Source organism: Papaver somniferum, chromosome 2 (assembly GCF_003573695.1).
Source record: "Papaver somniferum cultivar HN1 chromosome 2, ASM357369v1, whole genome shotgun sequence".
NCBI classification, from domain to species: Eukaryota; Viridiplantae; Streptophyta; class Magnoliopsida; order Ranunculales; family Papaveraceae; genus Papaver; species Papaver somniferum.
Window position 1 is genome coordinate 84958866 of NC_039359.1, and position 26843 is coordinate 84985708.

A 26843-nucleotide genomic window follows, 5' to 3' on the forward strand; every position below is an offset into this window, starting at 1 on the left:
ATTGAGTTAGGTAATCATGTATTTAGATTCCCACTTGTTGCGCTTAAGCGAATAATAATGATAATAATACACCTGTGATTAAAATGGGCAAAGAAGAACTTGCCACTGCCAACTCCAGTGCGCGGATTGCACACTACGGAGCTGAAAGAATTATTTTCAACTGTTTGGATCCTCCTATGACTAGATTTCCAGTCACATGTATGGGATCATCTAAAAATAAATAGAGGCCAAAATTTTGTTTGTAACTGCATCAAATAAACAGCCGATTTAAACTAAGGCTAAAAAATGGCCGATGCAGCAGTGATATTATGCTTTCCTATAAGGCTATAATTCCTCTCTATAGACTATGTAATCTTTAATTTACATCTCTGTTTCAGTTTTTGGTTGTTTTATTGTATTCCCATTTTCATTGGGGTGTCCAACACTCGTAGGTAGACCATTACTAGAAGCGGCAGTAACCGTAGTAGTTGCTGTTTGAGATGCTTCAGCAACAGTAGTAGTGACAGGATGCTTTCTTGAATTTCCATTGCCAACTGAATCTGGTTGACTCCCTGTTTCTGTTTTGGTGCCAGAAGAAGAAGAAGAAGACGGAGAAGCAGTGTATTTTCCTTCTGTACATGCATCAAACAAAAGTATTGAAGTTCACTGAAAGACGAGATACCAACTTTCAGAGTCCGGCAAACTTTAATGGATTTACCACTATTTGACATCATTCACTTACTAGAAATAAAGAATAGAAATTAACAAGGTAAAGAAAGTTACCTTTTATTCTCCCACAAGTTATGATCCTTCGAAGGCAATCTCGAAATCCAGTCAAAACAAGCCTTTCTTGTTCAGCGTAGACCTCTGACATATCCTGTCCATATGGTACAGGTTTGTTGCAACCTTGAAGACCAGCCCCACCCGGTGACGCTTGTGCAATGAACATCGCATCTTTTTCATCACACATAAGAGCTAACGTTGCAGGAGACATTGGCCTCTCTTTCTGCAAATCTATACCATCTAATCCGGAATCATCTGGGATAACTTTATCAGCTTGGTTTTCTCTCAAATGGTCATCAGCTAAGGGTTTCTGTGTATCTTGTTCTTTTGGGGTATCTTCTCGTTCTTGATTTGATGATGCTAGGGAGTTCCCATTCTGATTTTCACTCACTGCTCGCACTTCATTTCCATCTTTGTCATTTTTAACTGTAACATTGCAAATAAGAGTTAAACATAATTTGAATTTCGAATTATCATTGGGAGCAAGTGGCAAACTGGGAACCATTAAGATACTGGCCTGATCAAACCAATAAGCACAGACGGTTTCCATATGAAGACCTCTTTTTCATCCTTGCCACTCTAAACCAAGGTTCCTCCTAGCAGGACTCATATGTAACTACCACCCAGGGGATGACTGATTCTCGGGATGACCCCCTCATGTAGATCAACCTAAATATTATGAGTTTTCTTACAAAATAATAAACCCATCCATTTAACAACTTATTTCGACCCCCTTATATCAAAGAAAAAATTCCATCAACTTTAGATGGTGTAAAAAGCTTAAGAAGTTACAACAATCAAACGTTTTTTGTGGGGGAAATTGTCTACATAAACAGAAGATCTTCCTCAAAAAAAACATACAAACAAATCAATGCGTCCATCGCACACAAATCCTCAACAGATTAACTAAATTAGTCATTGATGTACCTGCATATGACTTGGCAACTTCGTCTGAAACTACGACCAAAAGTTGGCAAAGCTGCTTCACATCTTGCGACTGGACGATATCCGCTAACAGGGACCTTCAGCATGATCACTGGCATAATTAAGTTCTAGAAAAGTAGAAAGAATTTATGTTTATAATACAAAAAAGAAGGATCAAACCAACCTGTAAGTGAACTTTGAACCACCAAATACTGCAGGATTGACTACCCGGGGATGAGGTAACGGATGTAAGGAAGAAGATGGTGCAGCACTTCTTTGGTGATTTCCCTGCTTACAGCAAGAATGTTAATTGTTAACACAACTAACCATAATGTTACTTGACAAATTAGGTGAAACCGTTAGAACTGGAGATGGATGCATGGAGGTATGAAATACAGATCCATTAATCACAAAATAGTTAAAAATAATCTAACATTAGCCAACAGAATATTCTACAAATGTGCGCATTCCCTGCTGATGAACGCAAGCTAACTAAAATGGTATACAACATCTATCAATGCTACAGAAGTCAATAAGTATAAACCATGATTCCAATTTCAGCTTTATCCCAGCTCCTACAAGTATCTAAAGTATTTTAATATACACGCCTATTTTTAACGCCAAAAACAATATGTTTTCTAACATTTTGAAAAATTGGAACATTTTCTAAAAAGTGTCTTGAAAAAGAGATAACCCATAGTAAACTATTGCATAGCAACGCTGACCAACATAAAAACGTGGAAAAATTATGATAGCTTTAAGCTGTCTGCTGCTCTTGCTTCAAGAGATAGAAGGGATATAGGCCCTGCGGAAGTCATGTCTGCAGTCTTAGTCATGTAACTGCAAACATGATCTAGAGACATAACCCGGCTGGAAATGTTTCTGTAAAAAACAAACTAACCTTCAGATTTTACAAAATGTTCAGTTGCCCTTGTGGCGAGCTTTTCATTTTGACCGTGTGAATCAGATGTGTGGACATTTAAAATGAGGGAGAGTTCTTTTTCATTTCAACTAAACACGGTGATACTTGAGTTGGCCTTTTGAAACCAACATCTAAAACTATTGAGAAATCAAGTACATTAAACGTCACATCGGAAGTAGAGACATATATCTTAGTAGGTATAATATTGTGGTTTATAAAAATTGCAAGTGTGGCATTACTCCAAAGAAATGATTATCCGGATCAAAAATGAAATCGGTACATATTTCCAGCAAATAACAAGCAAGAGTTTCGTTTAAAATAAATCAGAAATTACCGGGGGAAAATGGGCAAGGTGGTGCATAATGGGATCCTTTGCTGCTGCTCCAAAGTAGTGTTCCTGTTTTTTCTTCCTAGATACCGGAGGGGATCCGTATCCTGATGATCCAATAGCACCGGTAATGGCAGCATTAGCTGCTGCTTGCTGCATGTAGAGAGAATTAGCATGATCTCCATGGAAGATAGCACGTCTCTCTTCACTGCCTTCAAAATTCTTGCAATCCATGCACCTGCAGTTTTCTGAACACAAAATATTTGCTTGAAAGCATTCGCAATACTTTTTAAGACACCCTGACTTCTTGCAGTGACATCCCTTGTTGTGCTTACCCACAAGTGCGACTTCCCCTTCCTCCTACATTTTTCCGAAACATACACTTGGGTATCAAAATCAAGCAGATTGAAGTAAGTCTGTAACAAGACAGTCAGTAACTGGGGATCATTTATACAGCTCCCTCTGCTTTCTAACTAGAAGCATATGACAAGTATATATATATATATTCCTACATATAAGATACAACCAAGCATCAAAACATAAACTCATGTGTGCATAAAGAAACTTGTTTATACGTGTATTTGTAGATACATATAGCCGCAATAAAGTTCACACTGGATTCTAGTGTATAATGGAGTTTTCTGGATAACTTACTCTTGAAGTATATCTGAGTGCTGGAATTTATCCAAACAATACTCAGTACTAAACTTAAAATGCTTCTGCTATTTGTATACCCACATAAAATGTTCCGTACATGCATAAAGTAGCTAAAAGTTATATATCCTGCAATAGCGCACCCACATATACCCGGATATAGAGAATAAGAAGCGGTGATCAGTTCAGCACATTAAAATGACCTAAAAATACGCCATATTTACAAAGTGCAGTACTCTAAGTTAGGAAACCATTAACGTATGGCTAAGTATGTTAACTGCATGATGCATGTCAATCTATTTGTGGGAGCACATACTTGCATGCTTCGACATTAAGATTCTTGAGATGGTATTATTCTCATTCTGGTTCTGGATAGAGGTTGTAGTAAAAAGAAAAGGGGGGTAGGGAATAAAAACTAAATGAGAGGGGACACTAAAAACAATGACCCAGAGTCAATGTAAAACATTCCTCAAATTACCTACAACTGTAACAACTCCACCAGATGTATCCTTGTAGGCAGTGGCAAAAAGGATATTATATAACAACATGAAACTGGAAACGTACTTGGTACTCCTGCAGCGTAAAGAATAAGGAAGAGAGGGAGGTTTGATTCTCAACAACTACTCTATATACCTGAATTCTAGTGAAAGAATAAGAAACTCTGGAAAGAAAACATCCTCCCCTCAATTTCAAGCTTTTAAGGTGGGGAGAACTAACTTGCAGATCTGGTGGGATAAATCTTTACTAAAACCATACTTTTACAGATATCCTCAACTAATATCAAATAAAATTGATATATCCTTACTGCGAATCGATCTATCTATCCTTCAAGAATTCCCATTCCCACTGTTCTCACTTCTCAATATAAAAATTGAACTTAGCTGCAGATATTACTAGTAAAGATTACATACCCTATTATTTGGAGCTCCATGGGGACTACTAGCAATCTTTGGTCGGAACGCGTTTGGATTGCGTTCTAATGTAGCTTCAACAGCTTCTTGCCTAGAAGCCTCATTCTCAACATTGTTATTGCAGTTTACACAATTACAGCCATCACAATATACTCCTGAAGCAAAGCATTCGCAATACCTGACAAGAAGCTGTAGATGTTAGGATATGATCAACAAAAACAGTAGAAAGAGGTTATACTTTTTAACAGTTGATTCAGTGGACTTGTGGATTTGTTATATGTAAATTACTCAGATAATTAACCCTACGCGATGATCAAATAGATGAATTTAGTAAGGTTGGTATCATTAGGAAGTAGCAATCCTCACCAAAAACGATTTTCTAAATTTCTAACGCCCCTCGAAAAGCTGGTTAATTAAGTGAAATTCTCAGCGCAGATGATTTCAGTAACTTTGTATATCCATGCCCACAACAATCACAATCCAACAAGATATATGAGCATATATTCTTACATAGATACACCTTTTACTCGTCAAAAGTGTTCCACACTAAAAAATATAACCTTTCAATATGCTCATTATGGGAAACACTTTATGGTGCATCTCTCAGACTATTTGTTCGCCATTGAGTATAAGGACGACAATAACTGCTAATATTAATGATGTTATGTTATAATCATTATTCGACCTACTTAAGAGCCGACTCATACTGTGAGTTATTGATATAGTTTCCACCAATGTATACCTTTTATTAATTGTTCTGGAAATGCACATAACTTTCACACGTTTCCAAATTAATGTATAATAGAAATTCTTGTAGAAAGGGTCGTAGATCCCAAAATGTAATACTTCATTCACATAATGAACTTCAGAAACAGAAATGCCGAAAATGCTTCTCTACTGAAAGTGACGTATGGAGTGGTAACATGGAAGATATACTTACAACTTCAAGCATTTTGAGTGTTTGCAGTTGCATTGCTTTTGTTTCTTCGGGGTGCCATCTTTTACTTCAAGGTTGGGCCGTGGACGAGATTTTGGTGAATCGGGTTTACTGTAATAAGATATAAGAGCTTTAGATTTACCAGGGAAAGAAAAGAAAAGAAAAGAAAAGAAAAAACAACAACTTTTAACCATTAATGAGCGTGAGATAAGAAGAAAAAAAACAAAACAAATAGTAATTATTAACAAAAATCGTATCGAGCAATATCAATACAGTTGCCGATTACCATCAAGGATATTTCCGCAGCAATTAATATGCAAGTGATACATGCGAAAATGCCTAAAGTTATATATGTTAAAAACAAACCATAGTGCTATCATTCAATCTTTCTGTACCTACTGTCTTTATACAAAATAGACATTGTTCAAATTCACTCAAAACTGTAAGCATAAGCAGAACACGTATTGCGAAAAGACAATCAAAGACTGACATCTACAACAGGAGATTCGGTTAACCTAGAATTTCCATTGGTATAAGTATATCAATTACTGGAACATATCACACTGTACATACGAAATTTTTCAAACAAAATGTAGTATCTAATAACCCACAACAATACAATCTACATGCATTTGAAGACCAAATCAGATGCAAGTAATTAACTCCACCTAGTTAACTAAAGTAATATTTAAAAAACCCAGGTCCCCAAATTCAAAACAAAAAGAAAAAAAACCCTATAACACACAACTCAAAAAAGACCCAATTTCACAGTCTGATTTACGAATCATATAACCTTTTCGAACTATAATTTTCTCACTGCCCCAGAACCCAATTGTTTCAAATTCACTAATAATAACCTGAAGAAATCGAATAAAATTTGAATCTTTCCTAATTAATAACTCCCAAAACAGTAATTCTTAGTGAAAAAAGAAAAATCAAACACTTAGAGAACAAAGAAAGAGATCTAACACCGGAAGTAGAGGCCGAGGAGGTGGTGGTGGTGGTGCAACAACAACTGGTGGTTTCGGAATCGGTTGTAGTTGTTCGACAGAACAAGAAGCCGTAGTTGCTGCTGGTGTATTAGGAAACCTGGTGAAATCCAGCTGCCTGGCTAGTTTTTTCGGCGGGAAATCCCCGCCATCAATTTGTTCCATCGCCCTTTTCAAAATTCAAAAACCCAGATAATTTACTTTCCTCAATTGGGTCTCAAATCCAAAACCACTACTTTTTCTCTTTCACAAACTTCAAAAACCCTAAAATTCAAAAAAAAAAAGCAAAAACCCAGATCAAATCTTCTTCTCAAATCACCATTACTGAATCCCCAGACGAAATCAAACAAACAAACACCAGATTCCAACAAATGTATGTGACCCAAAATTCGTACCAAAACTCAAAATCTTCGAAGAAGGGGTTAAGGGGCAGACGATAAAAGTCTGATTTATACAAGAAAGGAAGAGAATTTCAGAGAGATGGGAAGAAAAGGGTTAAGGGGCGACAGCGAGAGCGAAGAAGAAGAGAAGAGAACAAAAGGAGGAAGCTTTTAATACTCTCTCTCCCTCTATGAGATTTTGAAAAATTGAAATTTTTCTTTAGTATTTTTATGGACGGTCAGATATTCAGATGATCGTACGGTTCAAATTCATAGGAGGGTTTCAGATGTGATTTTGTTTTCCTTTAGAGAGAGAAAGGTTAGTAGGAGGAAGAAAAGTTTGGGCAGGCGAATTCTTTTTATTTTATTTATTTTTGCTTTTTATTTGTTCGAATTTAATTACTCCCTCCGTCCCACTCCTAAGTGACCTATTTGAAATTTACACAATTTTTAAGGCAAGTAAGGAAAATAGTATTTTTAATCATTTTTTACAATTATACCCTTATGAATAATAACTAGTGAAATTTAAAAATGGTTTATCTCTCAAAATACTCCACGGATGTTCGCAAATTTCATACAATTGAAAAGCATTTTAAAACACCTACATAACGAATATAAACATGCCTATCAAATTATACATATTTCATATATTATTTATAATTAACTAAAAGGATAATTCCGGAATATCTCACTGTTTAGTGATATAAGTCACTTATCATTGGGACAAAATCTAAAATCAAATAGGTCACTTAGAAGTGGGACGGAGGGAGTATTATTAAATGGATGAAACAAAAATGGCGCTAAAAAAGATTTAGTAATGTTAAGTTTATAATAATCAGTAATTGAGTACAGATGTGATACGTGGATGTCAGAGATTAAGATTAAGTTCCGCTGTCCGTGGTTAAAACTGAACAGTCCAGATTTGAAGTTATCTTACGCAATTTTAGGTATTTTTATCTCACGAAAAAAAAAAGGGGGGGAAATTAGGCTCAGGCCCAACCCATGGATAGCCCATAATATGAGGCCCTTAATTAAAAAAAGTTTAAATCTAGGCCCCGAGTTTTTAAAAGACCTTGATACCCTTATGCATATTGTCAAGCCCATAATTAAATAAAATTTAAATCTAGGCCCAAAATTATTAAATCTAGGCCCGAAATTATTAAAGTACAGTGCGAAGGTGTAACCAGAAGTTACACATGCATATGGCATGTGTAACCAGAAGTTACACATCCTTATGATATGTGTAATGCAAAGTTACACTTGTATATATATGCAAAAAATAGACATCAAAAAGAAAACACAAAAAAATACAATTGTTACTTTAATATTCATTTACAATAATTTCTTAGCATGTGTAACTAGAAGTTACACACGCATCTGTTTAGTGTAATTGAGAGTTACATGTGTCTATCTAGTGTAACTGAGAGTTACACATGCATCTGACTTGTGTATTCAGCGTCAACTCCAGTTCCAGCGAGACCATTACCACGTTTAAGCAATTATATTTTATGAAGTTATCTGAAACCTGAAATATAACAACAAGCAATCAATATTTATACGATTAAAATGAACAGTACATACAACAATGTATATTTCAGTTTCACAAGCATCTGACTAGTGTAGCTAGCAGTTACACATGCATCTGAATTGTGTAACTGAGAGTTACACATGCATATAACATGTGTAACTAGGAGATACACATGCATCTGGCTTGTGTAACTTTCAGTTACACATGCATATGACTAGTGTAACTAAGAGTTACACTTGCATATGGAATATGCCATTTAAAGTGGAACGTTATTCCTACTAACCTTGTTTTTCAGATTGACCAAGACTCGCAGATGGTTCTCAGTACCACCGGAAACAAGGTCATATCTCAATGCGTTCAAGGTCTTCAAGAGTTAACATGTCATAACATAAGAAAATAAACGTTAAGAGAGAGCATGGTACGTATTAGTTTTTAATTTTAAAGGAATAAACCATGTAAAAGCCTTACTTCCACAAACTGTGAGCAATTTTTGAGAACATGTTCTTGATAAGCCTTGTACTCCAGGGTAATTAGCAGCATCATATAAGAATGCTCCTGGAAAGACTTTGAGAAATGAGTTGATAAAACTTGCACTTCCCGACTTGCCTTCCACAACAACATCAATATTTTTGAGTTTTCGAACATTATAACAGCTATAAACAGAAACACACCAATTTTTACAGAACCGTTTTTGAATCTTGCTGTAAACGATATATAAAGCAGAAACCTAACTTCTCAATGATACTGTACGTCTTGTAGCTAGACATTTTATGTAATGTAAAGTTATGCAGGAAACCCATGAAATACTTCCGCAAGGAGTTTAAACAACATATCATATAATAATTTAGTTTTGAAAGCTACGCATACAACAATAACACAAAATTTAGTTACCTGCCCGCTAAAGAAAGAATTTCATCTGTTGAAACCATTGTATGTTCTGCATCAATATCATCTCCATCAGGCTCCTCATCATAAGTCTCCTCACTGAAGCCACCAACCTAATAACAAATTCAACCTAATCGACCATCAATTGATCTAAAAAAAGGCTAGTGTCTTGTCAGTGCGCAAAAAACGTCGAGACCTGCATAGACATCAATTGATCCAAAAAAGGCTACAACTATTCAGAAATTATTGTCATAAAAATATTAAGATGCCATAGTCTAAACATTCCAAAAAAAAACATGTGTATTCAGCTGGTATACATACAAAATGCATGTGTAATTGGGAGTTATATATGCATATGGCATGTGTAATTGTGAGTTACACATGCACCCGTAATACACAAACTACTCAAAAAGTGAAAACAAATAACACTTTTCTGATCAATTAAAGGAGATTAATCAGTTTGTCTTACTACAACATATGGGACATAAGTATCCAAAGTGATATCATGAAGAATATGTATTAGCAGTTTAACACGGATATCAGTAAATGGAGAGATCTGTTTTGTGCAAGGCGTATGACATAAATGATAGAGAATAAATCGCGTTTTCGGTACAAGCAACAGAAGTAGGGAAACTTACTGTTTTCAGTGTACCCTTCATATGAAGGAACCTTCCATCCTGAGAAAGGAACCAGGAAAGGAGCTTTAAGATACATAGCTCAAATAACACTGTTTTGCCGCTTCCAGTTGGCGCCAAAATGACCATGTTCATGTCAGAGAAGTAACAACCAGAAAAGCGCTCACTCTGCAACGAATTGAAATACCTGCATCCGCAAGAATAAGATAAACTATTATAACACCTTACTAGTTCAGATCAAGCAAACAACCGAAGCTGAAAAAGTATATAACAACGGCGTATCCTCACCTCAGGAGTGGCTACAGAATTACAGACTCAACAAAGTAAATTTGACACTCAGCAATTCCGCCGACCACCTAATCTGCCACTTATACCTATACCTCCAACATTCACACCTTAGCTCCAACTCCAACACCACCACCGGCTCCAAAGCATGCACCTATACCACCACCGGAACTTATTAACCATAGAAGATCCTTCATACAAATAATTTCACTAACACAAAGAAAAAAAAATGTTACTCAAGACGAACACGCTAACTGAAACAGTTGGGTTTCATGGTGCTTAGCAGGTACACATGTAATGGCTTGTGTAAACGGCAGTTACACATGCATATGACTTGTGTAATCTCGGTTACACATCCATATGTCTTGTGTAATATCCTGTTACACATCCATATGCTTGTGTAATATCCAGTTACACATGCATATGCTTGTGTACTCAGAGCATATAAATTATCTACATGAGCGCTAGAAAGCAGTGATATGACATAGAGCTACTCAATAAATAAGATAAAATGACACTTACAACATATGATGTATCTCAGCTGCAGCTTTCTCCTCCTCACCTGCAACATTACATCCAAGCCACAAATAGCACAACCACATCTCCATCTATAACTCACAGTAACATATTCATTCAAATCCAATGCTAGCCTGCATTTTTGCCTTAGTCACCATCATATCTTCACTCCCTTCTTCTGTAAATTTCATTTACAACCAACCATATCACCACCACTAATTTACAATAAATAATACTAGGATAACAAATTCGATTTCATTGACAGAGATACATCAAACTATATAGAATTAGAAGTAAAGTACACAAGATTAAGCAATTCAATCAAAGTTTATAAAATTCATAACAAATACATGGGTAATAGAGATGATGATTCGCTGATTTCGAATCTGAACACCAATTTTCAGTCAAGTCTTAAGATAAACAGATCGATTGATATTCAGTAAGGAAACCTAGAAAAAAAATTGTAACATCTTTCAATATTTTCATCTTAAAAAGCTAAAAAACGATTAAACTGTAACAGATCTGAACTTTGATCATGAGTTCATAGATAAAATTCAGTGAAATCATAACTTCGAAGATTTCGAGAGAAAAAATTCAAAATTAATAACATATAACTTCAATTGAATTAAGAGATAATGAAAAATGAAGCTTATCTGCACGTCGATTTGATTTCGTAGATGAATCTTCAGATGCAGGATTAAACAAATCATCATCTTCCATATGATCTATCTTTTGATCATATGCAATCGATCTTTGACATAAGTGAAATAACAGAGGCATAGACGAAGAAGATGTGATAGATCGTCGTTGTTGCAGTCGAAGATTTGGATGAAGACGAAGAAGATTTGATGCAGTCGAAAATGAATCTCAGGAACCCTAGAAACCATTGTTATACAACAGAGAGAGATAAAGATGAAAGAGAAAGAGAATAGAGAAATGAAAAGAAGCTTCTGGGATTCCCTTGTATAAATACTAAAGGGCAATATTGCCATTATTAAAGTTCGGAATAATTAATTATGGGCCTGATCTAAAGATAATTTGATTTTTCGGGCCTAGTAATATCATTTTATGAAAGTGTGTAGTTGAGGGTGGAGGATCCATTTTGTGGGGCTTCTATATGTTTGAACCCATATAGTAGGGGGTTCTAGTATTTTTCACAAAAAAAAATGGGTAGAGGAGCGTCATCGGATTTGTTGGGTTTGTTCTGAGGCAATTTAATGGATGATCAAACAAGTAATTTCATCCTTCAAAAAAAGAAAAAGAATAAATGTAATTTATCTTTAGGGCAACTAACAAATAAGCAAATAAAACTAAATAAGACAACTCGATAGTGAAAAAATAAAAATGATAGCTTATTTTTATGGGGCTCGAACAATAGTTGATCTTTTTTTCTAAAGAAACCGGAGTAAATAGTTGATCTTTTTTTCTAAAGGAACCGGAGTAAATACTTATAATTCTGCGAAAGAATTACATCAATCAAATACATCGAAATAGAGATAGATGAAAAGATATAAATATAGAAGCAAAGTACTAAATACTTGTATTCTATTGAGGAAATTGACGATGTTAAAAGGGATGGTGCGAGACTTCTGATTCTGCCGTTTGACTTTTAGTTCTTCGATGAGAACAATTTTTTCTTCTTTTTGAAGAGATGCTTCATAAAGGATTAATTTGCACATCGGATCAAAATTGCAGTTTTAGATATTCTTTTCTTAAGAAAAGAAGAGGAAAAAAAAGTCAAAAAGTTTCATCGGATATGTTGGGTTTGTTCTCTTTCGGGCAATTTAATGGATGATCAAACAAAGTAATTTAATTCCAAAAAAAAATAAAAAAGATGTAATTTTGTTTTTTAGGGCTACTAAGCGGAAATATAGAAATGATGACTTATTTATATAGGCTCGAACAATAGCTGTTTCTGGCCATGTTATGGTCGAACATACATGTTATGGATATTGATAGTTTTGTCTTTGCCGCTCGGCCATAATACGACCGTTATCATATTCAATCCAACGACTAGTGTTAGTTTTTTCGCTCCTCCAACTAAGAACGGTCATGTAGCATCACATATATAATAAAAAAAGAGCTTTAATCTGTCAATCCTTATTATGTCTGGACATGGTAAGTTTTATGTTTTGAGTCAAATCAAGTTGCGGGCTCTACTCCTAGTGGGGCCTTACCTCCACTTCTTTAAGTATTAGTCATGCGACCATACTTTCATGGGAGTCCAAACACTTTGATTTCTCATTAGGTGTCGGCGGAGTCCTAAAAGAAACATCGATCCTTGATAGGCATCATTTACGGGTGAGACTAAGACGATAACTAATCATCTTCGAGCTCCCAATTTCGTTTTTGATTAATGAAAACATCACTCGCAAAAAGCTTTTGCAATTGTTCGTCTTTCAAAATTGTCAAGTTGTCAAGGTTTGCAAACCCTTGTGTCCTGACTTCGCGAACTGTCAAACATGTACGGTTCTAGTCTAGCAGAAGTACACGAACTATTTTATAAGTTTGTATTCGACTTTGCTACGATTCTCTTAGACACTTCTAAGTCAACTTTGTTCACTGAATCACTTAGTGTTTGTGGATCATTGATTAAATCATGAGTGTTATTGAACATCATTATGTGCTTGTAATTTCAAAGGCTACTGAGCCGCTATGAACCATCATTGTAGGCTACTGAGCCGCTATGAACCATCATTCTGTACGGTTCCAGAACCCTGTACCGTAATGCATATTCTTCTGTGTAATTTCAAGATGAACTTCTCACATGTTTACATGAATTCCTAATATAAACTTCATCTAAACTGATAAAGTGTTTGCTTGGATCTCAAGTTATCTTAGCTTGAATTTAAAGTTATGTAGAAAATCTATAAATAGGGAGATTCTTGCAACTGGATTTCTTAACTGTTAGAGCATTGCTCAGTCGAACTCATAAGTGTTTCTATCTCAAGCTTGTTTTCAAATTTATCTTTCAAAACTATATCTTGATTTCTAGTCTACAACTAGTTAAGTCTCGGACTAGGATAAACATGTAGTTGAGAAAAAGAGTATCACGGCAGTCATCATTGGATTATACCATTTGAAGGCAAAGATCAACCGAAATAACTTCATCAACAAAAGGTAAGTGAAGACTGAACCACCTATATCTCAAGTTATATTCACTTTTCTATCATCTGAAACGATGTCGCATAACTAATTAGACTAGTATGCATAGACAAGAACTTCGAGTCAAGTTTATATTGATAATTTCTCGAAATATAATGACTAAGCTTAATAAACATTTGTTCATGTTTGATGAATTTCGGTTAACAACAATTTTTTGTTCGGAATCAAAATCATGATTCAAGTTTCATCATTCAAAAGTAGCCTGGAACAGTGATATGTATCATTGATGTTATTCAGAATGTTTCGAATCGATTTAGAGAGAAATATAGAACTACTATAGATTCGGATACAAGACAGTGGTATCAGTCTTAAACTATTATACGTCTGAACCCGTATTACATGTACTCGTACACGTAGCTGAGTAGCTATACATATCGACTTACATATTTGTGATACACATATTATTATGCACATCATATGAAAATATGTTTAACTCATGTGAACCGGATCGGTATGCATACTCATATGCAAACCATTCTTGAACTGTGGTTACGGAACCGGGGTGAGTATCCAAACTAGTACGCGAACTAAACATTTCTGTGTTCCTGAACTCGGTAGCGTTTTCAAACCGGTATGCAAACATCTTTAGTTCTGTGAACTCTAGAATCGAAACAGTTTTAAGGTTTCCAAACCGGTACGCAAACTTAAAAATCTCTATGAACTACGGAACTTTGGACTGGTGGAAATTTTGCAAACTGGTACGCAAACCTAAAAAGTTATGTGAACTCCGGAACTTGGTTTTGATTAAAAATTTCCCAACCGGTATGCGTACTGTGACTGAACCGACTCGCGAACGACAATGGTATTTGTACCTTGTACACCTACTAACCATGTCGATTATATTTTCAAGTGTGTTTAAATTATTTCTTCGAGATAATTAGCATTTGATTAATTCTCTATAAACATTAGACTTAATTGATCTCATGTTTGTGACTCAGAGTTAATGTCTTATATTTTCATGAAAATGAAAGGTTAAACTTTTAAGTTCAAACCGGCTAGTTTCGGCTAACTATGTTGAATATAGTTTTTGTACACGGTTCGGTTACGGTTTCACCTAACCAGAGTATATATCTTGCTTATGTAAATCGGATTCAAAGATTCATCTAATAGTGGATATTGTTTGTTTGGTTCCAAAGCTATCTTAGCTTAAACCTAAAGCAACATATGGTTTGAATGTTTATAAAATGGGAACTTCAAGCAACTGAGATTTTTGAATACCGACACTACTTTTTGGTGTTCCTAGTTGTATCTAGAGTCGTCCTCTTCCTAACCATTTTAGGGTTTAGCGACTACAAAATCTTTATAGGGATTCTTGAAACCAGGTCAAGTTATCTTTCCTTGATAACTTGAGTATCCTGATCTTGATTGTTTATAGAGCTTTCTACATCGATCTAGATAGATAGAAATCATCAAAGTTATCTTCGTCTCAAACTTTGTTGATTCCACATGTTTTATACTTGTGAGGCGAATATTAATTTAGACTGCACTTCGGGCTGGATTTTGAGGTTAGCTAGACTTTGACTATTGTTATCGATTTCCACACCTTTGATCAAGTTATTTGATTGTAAAAGGAAATCACTATATAGGTTTAATTTGTGGGAGGAATATTTGGTTTAAAGTCTTCATTTGAGTTGAAGAAACTCTTAGTTGGTGTGACGTCATCTAAGGGAATCAATTGCACAAAGTCTTGCTGGGATTCAAGAGGCGTAAGGAGCATGACTATACCTTAAACTGTGGGGTACCTTTTAGGGATCAACTACATTCCAGTGCGAAGTTAATTGGTAATAGGCTAGTGTCTGTAGCGGCTTAATACAGTTTGGTGTTCAATCTGGACTAGGTAGCATTTGCGGTTTCCTCGTTAACAAAACTTTTGGTGTCTGTGTTATTTATTTATTCGCATTATATTATTTATCTTTATAATTGAAATATCACAGGTTGTACGTTGATCAATCTTAGTAGATACGTCCGACCTAGTTTGTTGGATACGACTAGATTGATTCTTGGAAAATTGGTCTTTGGTACCGTCCAAGTAATCTCTTTGTGATTAGGTTCACGGATTTGTTTCTATAAACCTTCTAATCGCAAGAGAGTGAGATATAACTCTAGATATTATTCCTTGAATGAGTTTAACTCTCAGAGTTGTATTGAGTTTGTCTATACAAATTTCCCAAAAAAAAAAATGGTGGTGTATTTTTGGTACCCCGGCGTTTTTATTAATACCTGGCACTCTTGTGTCCTAGTTTCTAAGATAGATTCGTCCTATATAACCTAGGTATCCTCTGAGAAACATAATTAGGTTATGACTTTGAAGACCTCACTTAAGGATTCGTCAAGCCCGGTCAGACTTGATACTTCTTGTATCCTGATCTTGTTCATATTGAGCTTTGAAGTTTTTATATTAGATCAGGAACGAGATAGATAGAAATCACAAAGTTTTCTTCGTCTCAGACTTTGTGATTCCCCAAGATAGATATTATAAACCCTTATTTGATTTGCTTAGATTGTTCTTGAGAGGTGGTTAGTAATCCAGGCTTCTCATCTAACTAAGTGTAAGTGTTCCAGATTCGTAAGGTTTGTTAGATTTTTTCTACTGCAAACCTAGATTGAAAAATCATAAGGCAAATTAAATAGGATTATATGTTAGGGTCATATTGGTAACAAAATTATTCACCGATTTTGAAGAAACTCTTAGGTTGTAAAGAGCGTCAGCTAAGAGTGAGTTAATTACAAATGGTGAATGACAAATACCAGAGGTGATGAATGCTTATTTCAATGAAAATGACTTACCATATATAGGGAATGGAGATGATAGACGAATTTGGGAAACAAGTTTAACAGGGGAACTTTATGTTGCAAATGCAGTACAAGATATAAGAAAAAAGTTACCTAAATGTTCATGGGATAAAAAACTTTGGAGATCTTACATACATCCAAACTTGGCATGTAATATGTGGAAAATTGTGAGAGATGTTGTAGCAATAGAAGACAACGTCAGAAAGAAAGGTTTTTCTACTGTTTCAAAATGTTATATATGCTGCAATGGACAGGGTACACTGACACATCTATTATGGGAATGCTCCTTCAGTAAGAAGATTTGGCACTGGCTGGGAGGTAATTTTAAATTCTTAAATCCTTCAAATTTTGATGAAGTACTTAACTAGGTGCAATCTAAAAGTTATGTAGTAAAAGAAATCTGGTATATTGCTGCTTATACTTTAATGGTTGAAATATGGTTGACTAGGAATAGAAAACTGTATGAAGATGAGAGTCCAAATACAAAGAATGTTAAGCACAGAATATTGTGATTTACTAGAGTGTGCAATAATAGAATTAATGGGATGATGCATAATTGGAGTTATGATTTGAATATCATTCTATACTTTGGGCTGAAGGGGATAAAAATTAAAACTACAAGAATTAAGGAGATCCATTTCAGTCTGTTAGAAAACAATCAAATACTAATTTGTTAAGATGGAGCAGCTAAAGGCAACCCTGGAGTGGAAGGTTTTGGATTTATTAGAAGAAATAGCGCTAGTGAATGTGTGGGAGTAATGGCTGGTGATCTGGGTATTGCAGCAAATTTTGTAGCAGAGATGATGGCTTTGGTAATGGAAGGTTAATGGGTTGTATCTAAATCTTTCTTGAATGTAGTTTTCAGTCTAGATTCTCAGGCTGTTTTAAAGGCTTTCACTGGTAATAGAATTCCTTGGATGATTCTTAACAGATGGAAGAAAGTAATTTCCCATATGAGAAGAGTATCTTTCAGACATACTTATAGAAAAGCAAATTCAGCAGATAAGATTGCCAAAAAAGGAGCTACTTTGAGTAGGGGAGAAATTATAAGATATGAGAATAAACCTGAAAAAGTGGGGGTCTAACAACACCACTCAATATTTCGCTCAGCAATCTGTATGGACTAACTCCGATTTACTTTTAAGAGAATCAACTAGACAGTCAGACTCAATCTTAGTAAAAGTATATCAAGGAGTTAATACCTCTTCTCTTGATTTGATCTTTACTCAAACTAATAACAACCATCGAGTCTTTATCAAATACAAGGAATAACTTGGATGGTACCAAATATCAATACCTAAGGATCAATCAATTTAAATCAACAACCAAAGGTCGGATATTCTAATTGATGATCTTCAACGCGCAACCTGTATTATTTCAATTATAAAGATAAACGATAAAATGCGGAAATTGAAATAACACAGACACCAGAATTTTGTTAACGAGGAAACCGCAAATGCAGAAAAACCTCGGGACCTAGTCCAGATTGAACACACACTGTATTAATCCGCTACAGACACTAGCCTACTACAAACTAACTTCGGTCTGGACTGTAGTTGAACCCTAATCAATATCACACTGATCCAAGGTACAGTTGCGCTCCTTACGTCTCTGATCCCAGCAGGATATTACGTACTTGATTCCCCTAGCTGATCTCTCCCACAACTAAGAGTTGTTACGACCCAAATTCGAAGACTTGAATAGACAAATCTGTATCACACAAAAAAGTCTACCAGATAGATAAATCTGTCTCCCACAGATAAAGCTAATAAAGTTTGTTCCGTCTTTTGATAAAATCAAGGTGAACAGGAACCAATTGATAATCCGATCTTATATTCACGAAGAACATCCTAGAGTTATCAATCACCTCACAACAATCTAAGTCGTATGGTAGCGAAACTAGATGTTGCGGAATCACAAACGATGAGACTAAGATGTTTGTGATTTCTTTTTATCCTGCTCTATCGGAGATAAATCTCAAGCCAATCTTACAATTGAACTCGTACAATAGAAAATGGCAAGATCAGATCGCAAACTACAAGAGAAGTAGTATCGTTTGGCTTCACAATCCCAATGAAGTATTTTAGTCGTTTAATCGACAGGGTCTCGAGAAGAAACCTACGGTTAAAGGAGAAACGACTCTAGCAAAACTAACTAGTAGCACACAGGAGGTGTGGGAATTCGTTTTGCACAGATGCTGGAGTCCTCCTTTATAGTTTTCAAATCAGGGTTTGCAATCTAAGTTAGCTTAGTAACAAAGCATTCAATATTCACTGTTAGATGATCAACCTGATTTTTCCCAGCTAATATCTTTCAACCGTTAGATCGAAACTTAGCTTGTCACACACAAATGAAATGTATTTCATTTAGGTTTGAGTAACCGTACCTAAACATGTACATTTGGTTGGTTCAAAAATGGTTCAAAAATGGTTCACCAATGGTTAGCCACATGAGTAACTCTCATATCAACCATATTCATCTTCTTCAATAACTAGTTCCAATGACTTCAAAAGAACTAGTTCAAGAGTTGTTCAATTGCTTAGATCTTTATAATAGACACAATTGAAACAAAATCGGTTTGATTCACTTGAATCAATCATGAAAAATATAGCCACGTTTTGCAAAGATTGCATTCCTTATTGATTTATTGTTTTTAGTTCATGAGCTACCGATTTGAGATATAACCAACTTGGGTACGCATACGGGTACGTGTACTCTAGCTTTACCGTAATTGGGTTTGTAAACCCATCAGAAATTTTCGATTCGAAAACTTCCGAGGATACGTGTACGGGTACGCATACCTAAGGTGACGTTTTTCGAGTTTGCAAAGTTCACAAACCTCAGCAGAAATTTTCCGTTAGAAAACTTCCGCCAATACGCATACGGGTACGCGTACCCAATCTGTCTCCTTCGCCAATATGTATGCACGAATGCACACACTTGGTTTCCGGCACATGGATTTATACACTAATGTACGAACACACTATATATGCTTATTGATGAGTGCTAAAAAGTGCATATTTCTATATCTTTTTGTTGGCAATTAACTCATCTTTTGTGCATTAATTCTAATTTTATCCCATATTCTGTATTTTCATTGTTTTCAAGAATAAATATTTTTCTTAATTAATTTTGCATTTTTAGGTAATAAATAAAGTCGGATGACTTGCGGAGCAGAAAAGTGGTGAAAAGCCAGGAAGAATTACGCAAGGAAGCCGCAAAGAATGGAGCGCACGTCCAAAAAGCTAGGAATGGGCTCAAGAAGGAAGAATTGTTCTTAAAGAAGATATGGGCTTGGCATACCCAAGGCCCAAAACCCTTACCCAAACCCATTTTCTATATCCATACCCGCCTCCATTCTCAGCCGTGAGTTCGGATCCATCTCATCATCCAATGGTCGCTTCTTCATCGTTCATCAAAATCTGAAGTCCCTGCAAAACACTATAGTACCTAAATTCCAAGCCTTCAGATTAGATCACATTTAGATCCTACGGTCGCTTCTTTGCCTTCTCATCAAATCTCGATACTTCCGCTTAACACTACAACACCTAACCTCGATCTTCGCCGTCAGTTTTTATGTATCTCGTCATCCAACGGTCTCCCCTCATCCATTTCCATCGCGCCGTTGGATCATTCCATCATCCTATAATCCTACGGTCCATCTTCGCGAAACATCAAAATCCTCTACACCTGCTCAACACACTAGTATCCTATACCTATACCCTAACCAAACGCCCCCTCCTTCTTCTCCATCGACTTCTTCTCTTCCCCCCCCTCTCTGCAACAGAACCACCTTCTCCATCATCACCACTACCCACTCCACTACCACGCCACCACCTCTACCTGTCTCACATCATCCCTAAACTACCAACCCATCATCACCCCCTAACTATCTAGCCCCCTATTCCCTCAATCTCTCACGTTTCTTCCCTGAAACCCTAAGCGTGAGAGGTTGATGAAGTAGGTGACCTAGAGAAGAAATCAAGGTATGGGAAAGGCACCAGGAGAAGCAGAGAAGACATGGGTCGATGCTAATTGAGGAGATTTGTCACATCAAGGTAAGAAAAAAAACCCAAACCCTAATTTCAGTTGATTTGGGGATTTTCGAGTAAACTCTAATTACTGTTAGGGAGAAGCATGGAGGAGCATAATAGAAGATATGGGTCTGATTTGTACTGTCAAATTAGGTAGAAATAATTTACCTAATTTCTGTTTGATTTTAGGGATTTTTTGGGAAGAACCCTAACTTGTAATTGGGTATAAATATGACTGTGGGTGTGATGTAAAGGCTTATGCTGGAATAGCCAGTGTCCAGAACTTTGATGTTCTGTATATGTTGTTTTCTTGGTATTCACTGTGTAATGTTCATGTTCGGTTTTGTGTAATGTTCATGTGTTTAATTCCTTTCCCTGTTTTATTGTCCTGTTGATGTTGTTGTTAATGTGATGTTTTGGGAGAACTGGATTAGCCAGTCTCTCCAATTTTTATGTTGTTCCTGTTAATCATGTGTTGTTCCATCTGTTCTCTCATGTTATCATTAGCTGAGGCTCAGATGAAGCTTTAGTGGACTGTTAGGTAGTGGAATGTTAGGTTAGAAGCCTTAGTGCACTGAATTGATTGAGCAATGGGAGAAATCAGTGCTCACTAGTGATTGTGATTGATTGTACTGTCAAAAGACAGTCAATACTAGGAGCACACCAGTTGAGCAAGCTGATTATCTTGCTATTCCCTTTTTGTATGCTTAGGATCTTAAGTTGGCCTTAACTGTCACTTAGTTCCATTAGGGATTCAACCTAGAACTACACTATCTGGCTAGGTCACAAGGTGGATTCATAACCTAGTTGTGTTGTTTCTCTGTTTTGTATATGTAGTTTTGCTCCCCTGCCATTGCCCTTGGCTTAGGCCTTGGTTCTTTCTCTTTGCTTCATTTCCATTGCCATCTTCACTGCCATTTTCACCATTTCCTTTGCTTTTCTTCACTATCACTCTCCACTGTCACTGTCACCTGTTTTGTGTTTTGTATTTGTATCTGTTTTCTTGTGTTTATTGTTTTATCATCCATTGTCTCATTATTTCACTACCATCTTCATTGCTTTGTAAATATCACAGCTTCACTGCCACTATTTGCTCTTTCTTCTCATTTGTTTCTCATGTTCTTGTTACTGCATTCATTACCTTGTTTTACAAAAGCCCAGTGTAATCTAGTTCATAGCTCAGAAGCTTAGCTAATCTAAAGGCCCATCCAACTGAGCCCAAGGCTCAGTTCATTCCAAAAATCAAAGGTCCAGTCCACTGTGGACTTAATCAAAGCCCAAGGCCCAGTGCAATTCAAAAGACCAAAAGCCCATAAGTTCACAGTCAATCCAAAAGCCCACTGAGCCCAAAACCATTTCATTGTTACAAAAACCCACTAAGCCCAAAGCACAATTAGAAGCCCAATAGCAATTTAGAGCCCAAATAGCTAGAAACTCCAAACACCCCAGTCTCTGTGGATCGACCCGTACTTGCACGAGCTACAACTGACGACCGTGCACTTGCGGTATTACTGTAGGCCCGAGTTTTTATTGCGCTTAATTTTCACACACCTCCGGGCCCACCAAGTTTTTGGGCCGCTGCCGGGGATTCCTGTCGGGGTTTTTATTGCGCTTAAAAACCCTTTTGTTCCTTTTGTATATATTTGCTAATCCAATATGATCTCGGCTGACATATGTTGGATTCTTGCCCTGAATAACGGAGTTCTAATATTACTTTCGCCGAAATCGGGTATTCTCTTTCCTTTTCTCTACTCAACATGATCCTCTTCATATGTTGTATTATAATTTTGTTCATATTTTGAAACATTGAGGACAATGTTTAGTTTAGGTTTGGGGGTGAAAAGTAGATACTTTGATAATATGCCATAATTGAAAACAAGAACTCCTTCTTTTTGAAAAAAATTAAAAAAAAAAAAAAAAATTGAAAAATTAAAAAAAAAAAAAAAAAAAAAACATAAAAATGGAGCTCATTTACCTTGAAATGTTGACTCTTGTGCAAATATGTAATTATTAGGAGTCTTAGTCTAGATATTTAGGCACCCTGATTCTAGCACAATTCACATGTGATAAGAAACTTGCACGCACACGATCTACCAATACATGTATAGCCTCGATCTTCAAGGTGTTTGATAGGAAGTTAGATTGCCAATCACTTTAGAATACTGAATGAGACTTGACTAGCTTGTTCTTTGGTTGGCTGGGATAGAAGTTGGAGGATACGTTAAGAAAAGCAACCATAGAATTTGACCGGATGCATTCGATAAGGGCCACCTCTTGCTAAGAGTCATGTAATTATGTTTTTCTTTTTGTTCATGTATCAAAAGTGTCACTATGTTGTAAAGATCAAAGTTATGTCTTCAAAAAAAAAAAAAAATCAAAAAAAAAAAAAAAATCAAGTATTTATGTATTCCATGTTTTGTCATGTTAAAGACAATAGTTCTCTCTTGTTCCAAAATTAAAAGAGAGTAATCAATGTAAATAAGAGTCATGTAAAGAGTCATCTTTTATTGTTTTATTGTAATAAGCAAGGAGGGTGCAGTCATCGATGTATAACGCGGGTAAACTGAAATATCACCAACTCATTGGGTGAACATTCACAATTCTCGTAAAGCCGGACAGCTAGCTTGGCTTAGAATTCGGTTCTTAGCCTAAAAATTATCTCTTGGTGATTAGTAGTCATAACTTCAGGTCATTCTAGACACATGTGTAGATACACTTTACACTCTTATCACATGTCCTTTTTTTGTTATCAGTGCTAGGATTGTGCCTTGGATAGCTAGATTGACATCTCCATTTTGCTGTGAGCTTAAACTGACTTGCACATGTCACATTTGATGGAATCTGAGCTTATATTTTGACCTAGAACTTTGTAGGTACGTTCTAAGCAAACCTTCACGAGACTTCAACTCGTCCACTAGGGACACTTAGTGGTTTAAAAGGCTTAGTGCATACGCTAAATGCATTCGAGAGACCAGCGACAGTGGTATAGGTAGGATTTCCTTAGTTTTGTTTTACTTGAGGACAAGTAAAATTCAGGTTTGGGGGTATTTGATGAGTGCTAAAACGTGCATATTTCTATATCTTTTTGTTGGCAATTAACTCATCTTTCGTGCATTAATTCTAATTTTATCCCATATTCTGTATTTTCATTGTTTTCAAGAATAAATATTTTTCTTAATTAATTTTGCATTTTTAGGTAATAAATAAAGTCGGATGACTTGCGGAGCAGAAAAGTGGTGAAAAGCCAGGAAGAATTACGCAAGGAAGCCGCAAAGAATGGAGCGCACGTCCAAAAAGCTAGGAATGGGCTCAAGAAGGAAGAATTGTTCTTAAAGAAGATATGGGCTTGGCATACCCAAGGCCCAAAACCCTTACCCAAACCCATTTTCAATATCCATACCCGCCTCCATTCTCAGCCGTGAGATCGGATCCATCTCATCATCCAATGGTCGCTTCTTCATCGTTCATCAAAATCTGAAGTCCCTGCAAAACACCATAGTACCTAAATTCCAAGCCTTCAGATTAGATCACATTTAGATCCTACGGTCGCTTCTTTGCCTGCTCATCAAATCTCGATACTTCCGCTTAACACTACAACACCTAACCTCGATCTTCGCCGTCAGTTTTGATGTATCTCGTCATCCAACGGTCTCCCCTCATCCATTTCCATCGCGCCGTTGGATCATTCCATCATCCTATAATCCTACGGTCCATCTTCGCGAAACATCAAAATCCTCTACACCTGCTCAACACACTAGTATCCTATACCTATACCCTAAACAAACGCCCCCTCCTTCTTCTCCATCGACTTCTTCTCTTCCCCCCCCTCTCTGCAACAGAACCACCTTCTCCATCATCACCACTACCCACTCCACTGCCACGCCACCACCTCTACCTGTCTCACATCATCCCTAAACTACCAACCCATCATCACCCCCTAACTATCTAGCCCCCTATTCCCTCAATCTCTCACGTTTCTTCCCTGAAACCCTAAGCGTGAGAGGTTGATGAAGTAGGTGACCTAGAGAAGAAATCAAGGTATGGGAAAGGCACCAGGAGAAGCAGAGAAGACATGGGTCTATGCTAATTGAGGAGATTTGTCACATCAAGGTAAGAAAAAAAACCCAAACCCTAATTTCAGTTAATTTGGGGATTTTCGAGTAAACTCTAATTACTGTTAGGGAGAAGCATGGAGGAGCATTATAGAAGATATGGGTCTGATTTGTACTGTCAAATTAGGTAGAAATAATTTACCTAATTTCTGTTTGATTTTAGGGATTTTTTGGGAAGAACCCTAACTTGTAATTGGGTATAAATATGACTGTGGGTGTGATGTAAAGGCTTATGCTGGAATAGCCAGTGTCCAGAACTTTGATGTTCTGTATATGTTGTTTTCTTGGTATTCACTGTGTAATGTTCATGTTCGGTTTTGTGTAATGTTCATGTGTTTAATTCCTTTCCCTGTTTTATTGTCCTGTTGATGTTGTTGTTAATGTGATGTTTTGGGAGAACTGGATTAGCCAGTCTCTCCAATTTTTGTGTTGTTCCTGTTAATCATGTGTTGTTCCATCTGTTCTCTCATGTTCTCATTAGCTGAGGCTCAGATGAAGCTTTAGTGTACTGTTAGGTAGTGGAATGTTAGGTTAGAAGTCTTAGTGCACTGAATTGATTGAGCAATGGGAGAAATCAGTGCTCACTAGTGCTTGTGATTGATTGTACTGTCAAAAGACAGTCAATACTAGGAGCACATCAGTTGAGCAAGCTGATTATCTTGCTATTCCCTTTTTGTATGCTTAGGATCTTAAGTTGGCCTTAACTGTCACTTAGTTCCATTAGGGATTCAACCTAGAACTACACTATCTGGCTAGGTCACAAGGTGGATTCATAACCTAGTTGTGTTGTTTCTCTGTTTTGTATATGTAGTTTTGCTCCCCTGCCATTTCCCTTGGCTTAGGCCTTGGTTCTTTCTCTTTGCTTCATTTCCATTGCCATCTTCACTGCCATTTTCACCATTTCCTTTGCTTTTCTTCACTATCACTCTCCACTGTCACTGTCACCTGTTTTGTGTTTTGTATTTGTATCTGTTTTCTTGTGTTTATTGTTTTATCATCCATTGTCTCATTATTTCACTACCATCTTCATTGCTTTGTAAATATCACAGCTTCACTGCCACTATTTGCTCTTTCTTCTCATTTGTTTCTCCTGTTCTTGTTACTGCATTCATTACCTTGTTTTACAAAAGCCCAGTGTAATCTAGTTCATAGCTCAGAAGCCTAGCTAATCTAAAGGCCCATCCAACTGAGCCCAAGGCTCAGTTCATTCTAAAAATCAAAGGTCCAGTCCACTGTGGACTTAATCAAAGCCCAAGGACCAGTGCAATTCAAAAGACCAAAAGACCATAAGTTCACAGTCAATCCAAAAGCCCACTGAGCCCAAAACCATTTCATTGTTACAAAAACCCACTAAGCCCAAAGCACAATTAGAAGCCCAATAGCAATTTAGAGCCCAAATAGCTAGAAACTCAAAACACCCCCAGTCTCTGTGGATCGACCCGTACTTGCACGAGCTACAACTGACGACCGTGCACTTGCGGTATTACTGTAGGCCCGCGTTTTTATTGCGCTTAATTTTCACACACCTCCGGGCCCACCACTTATATTCATAGTTGGTTACGTATTCTCAACTCTACATTTCAATCATTGAAACATTCTTCTATAATGTTATAATAATCGTTTTTCATGACTATCGTCATCAAAGCTATTTTCAAGATCGAAACGTCTTCATGACTTGCGTCATGGGATAAAGATGAAAAACGGCTAAAGCGAAAGCTTTACCAACACGTATTTCGAGATAAAAGATAGACGGGTAAAGTCGGATCGAAATATCAAATGTGTATGTATGAAAACTATCATACTTATACGACTTTGTCTCAAGAGTAGGAGATAGAGTAGACATTTGAGTGATAGATAAGTTCAAGTCTCACATACCTTTTTGGTCGGATGAAGTTCCATTGGTTCCTTGAGTAGTTCTTCGTCTTCACAAGATAATCGACATGGAGTCTGGAGCTCAACTACACTAACATGTCCTAACCGAGACTTGGCTATAAGTAGTCTATAAATCAAGACATATAGTTTTGACAACTAAACTTGGAAAACATAATTGAGATAGCAACGCATGCGAGTTCGACCAAGCAAT

General features: G+C 36.5%; 1 protein-coding gene across 2 annotated transcripts; it reads right to left on the reverse strand.

The window, feature by feature from the left end:
- Position 1: 1 nt before the first annotated feature.
- Positions 2-6967, reverse strand: LOC113348263 (protein tesmin/TSO1-like CXC 5). Of its 2 annotated transcripts, none has more exons than XM_026591972.1 (9): positions 6823-6965; positions 6408-6691; positions 5442-5549; positions 4502-4679; positions 2943-3296; positions 1871-1974; positions 1690-1784; positions 763-1188; positions 2-611 (listed from the first exon to the last, which is right to left on the reverse strand). In XM_026591972.1, exons 2-9 carry the CDS (start codon positions 6590-6592, stop codon positions 361-363), a joined length of 1701 nt encoding a protein of 566 aa, XP_026447757.1. In that variant the 5' UTR covers positions 6593-6691; positions 6823-6965; the 3' UTR covers positions 2-360. The 2 variants fall into 2 exon arrangements, with proteins under 2 accessions (XP_026447757.1, XP_026447758.1); XM_026591973.1 differs by having other exon boundaries at positions 508-645; positions 6823-6967.
- Between the last annotated feature and the right edge of the window lie 19876 nt (positions 6968-26843).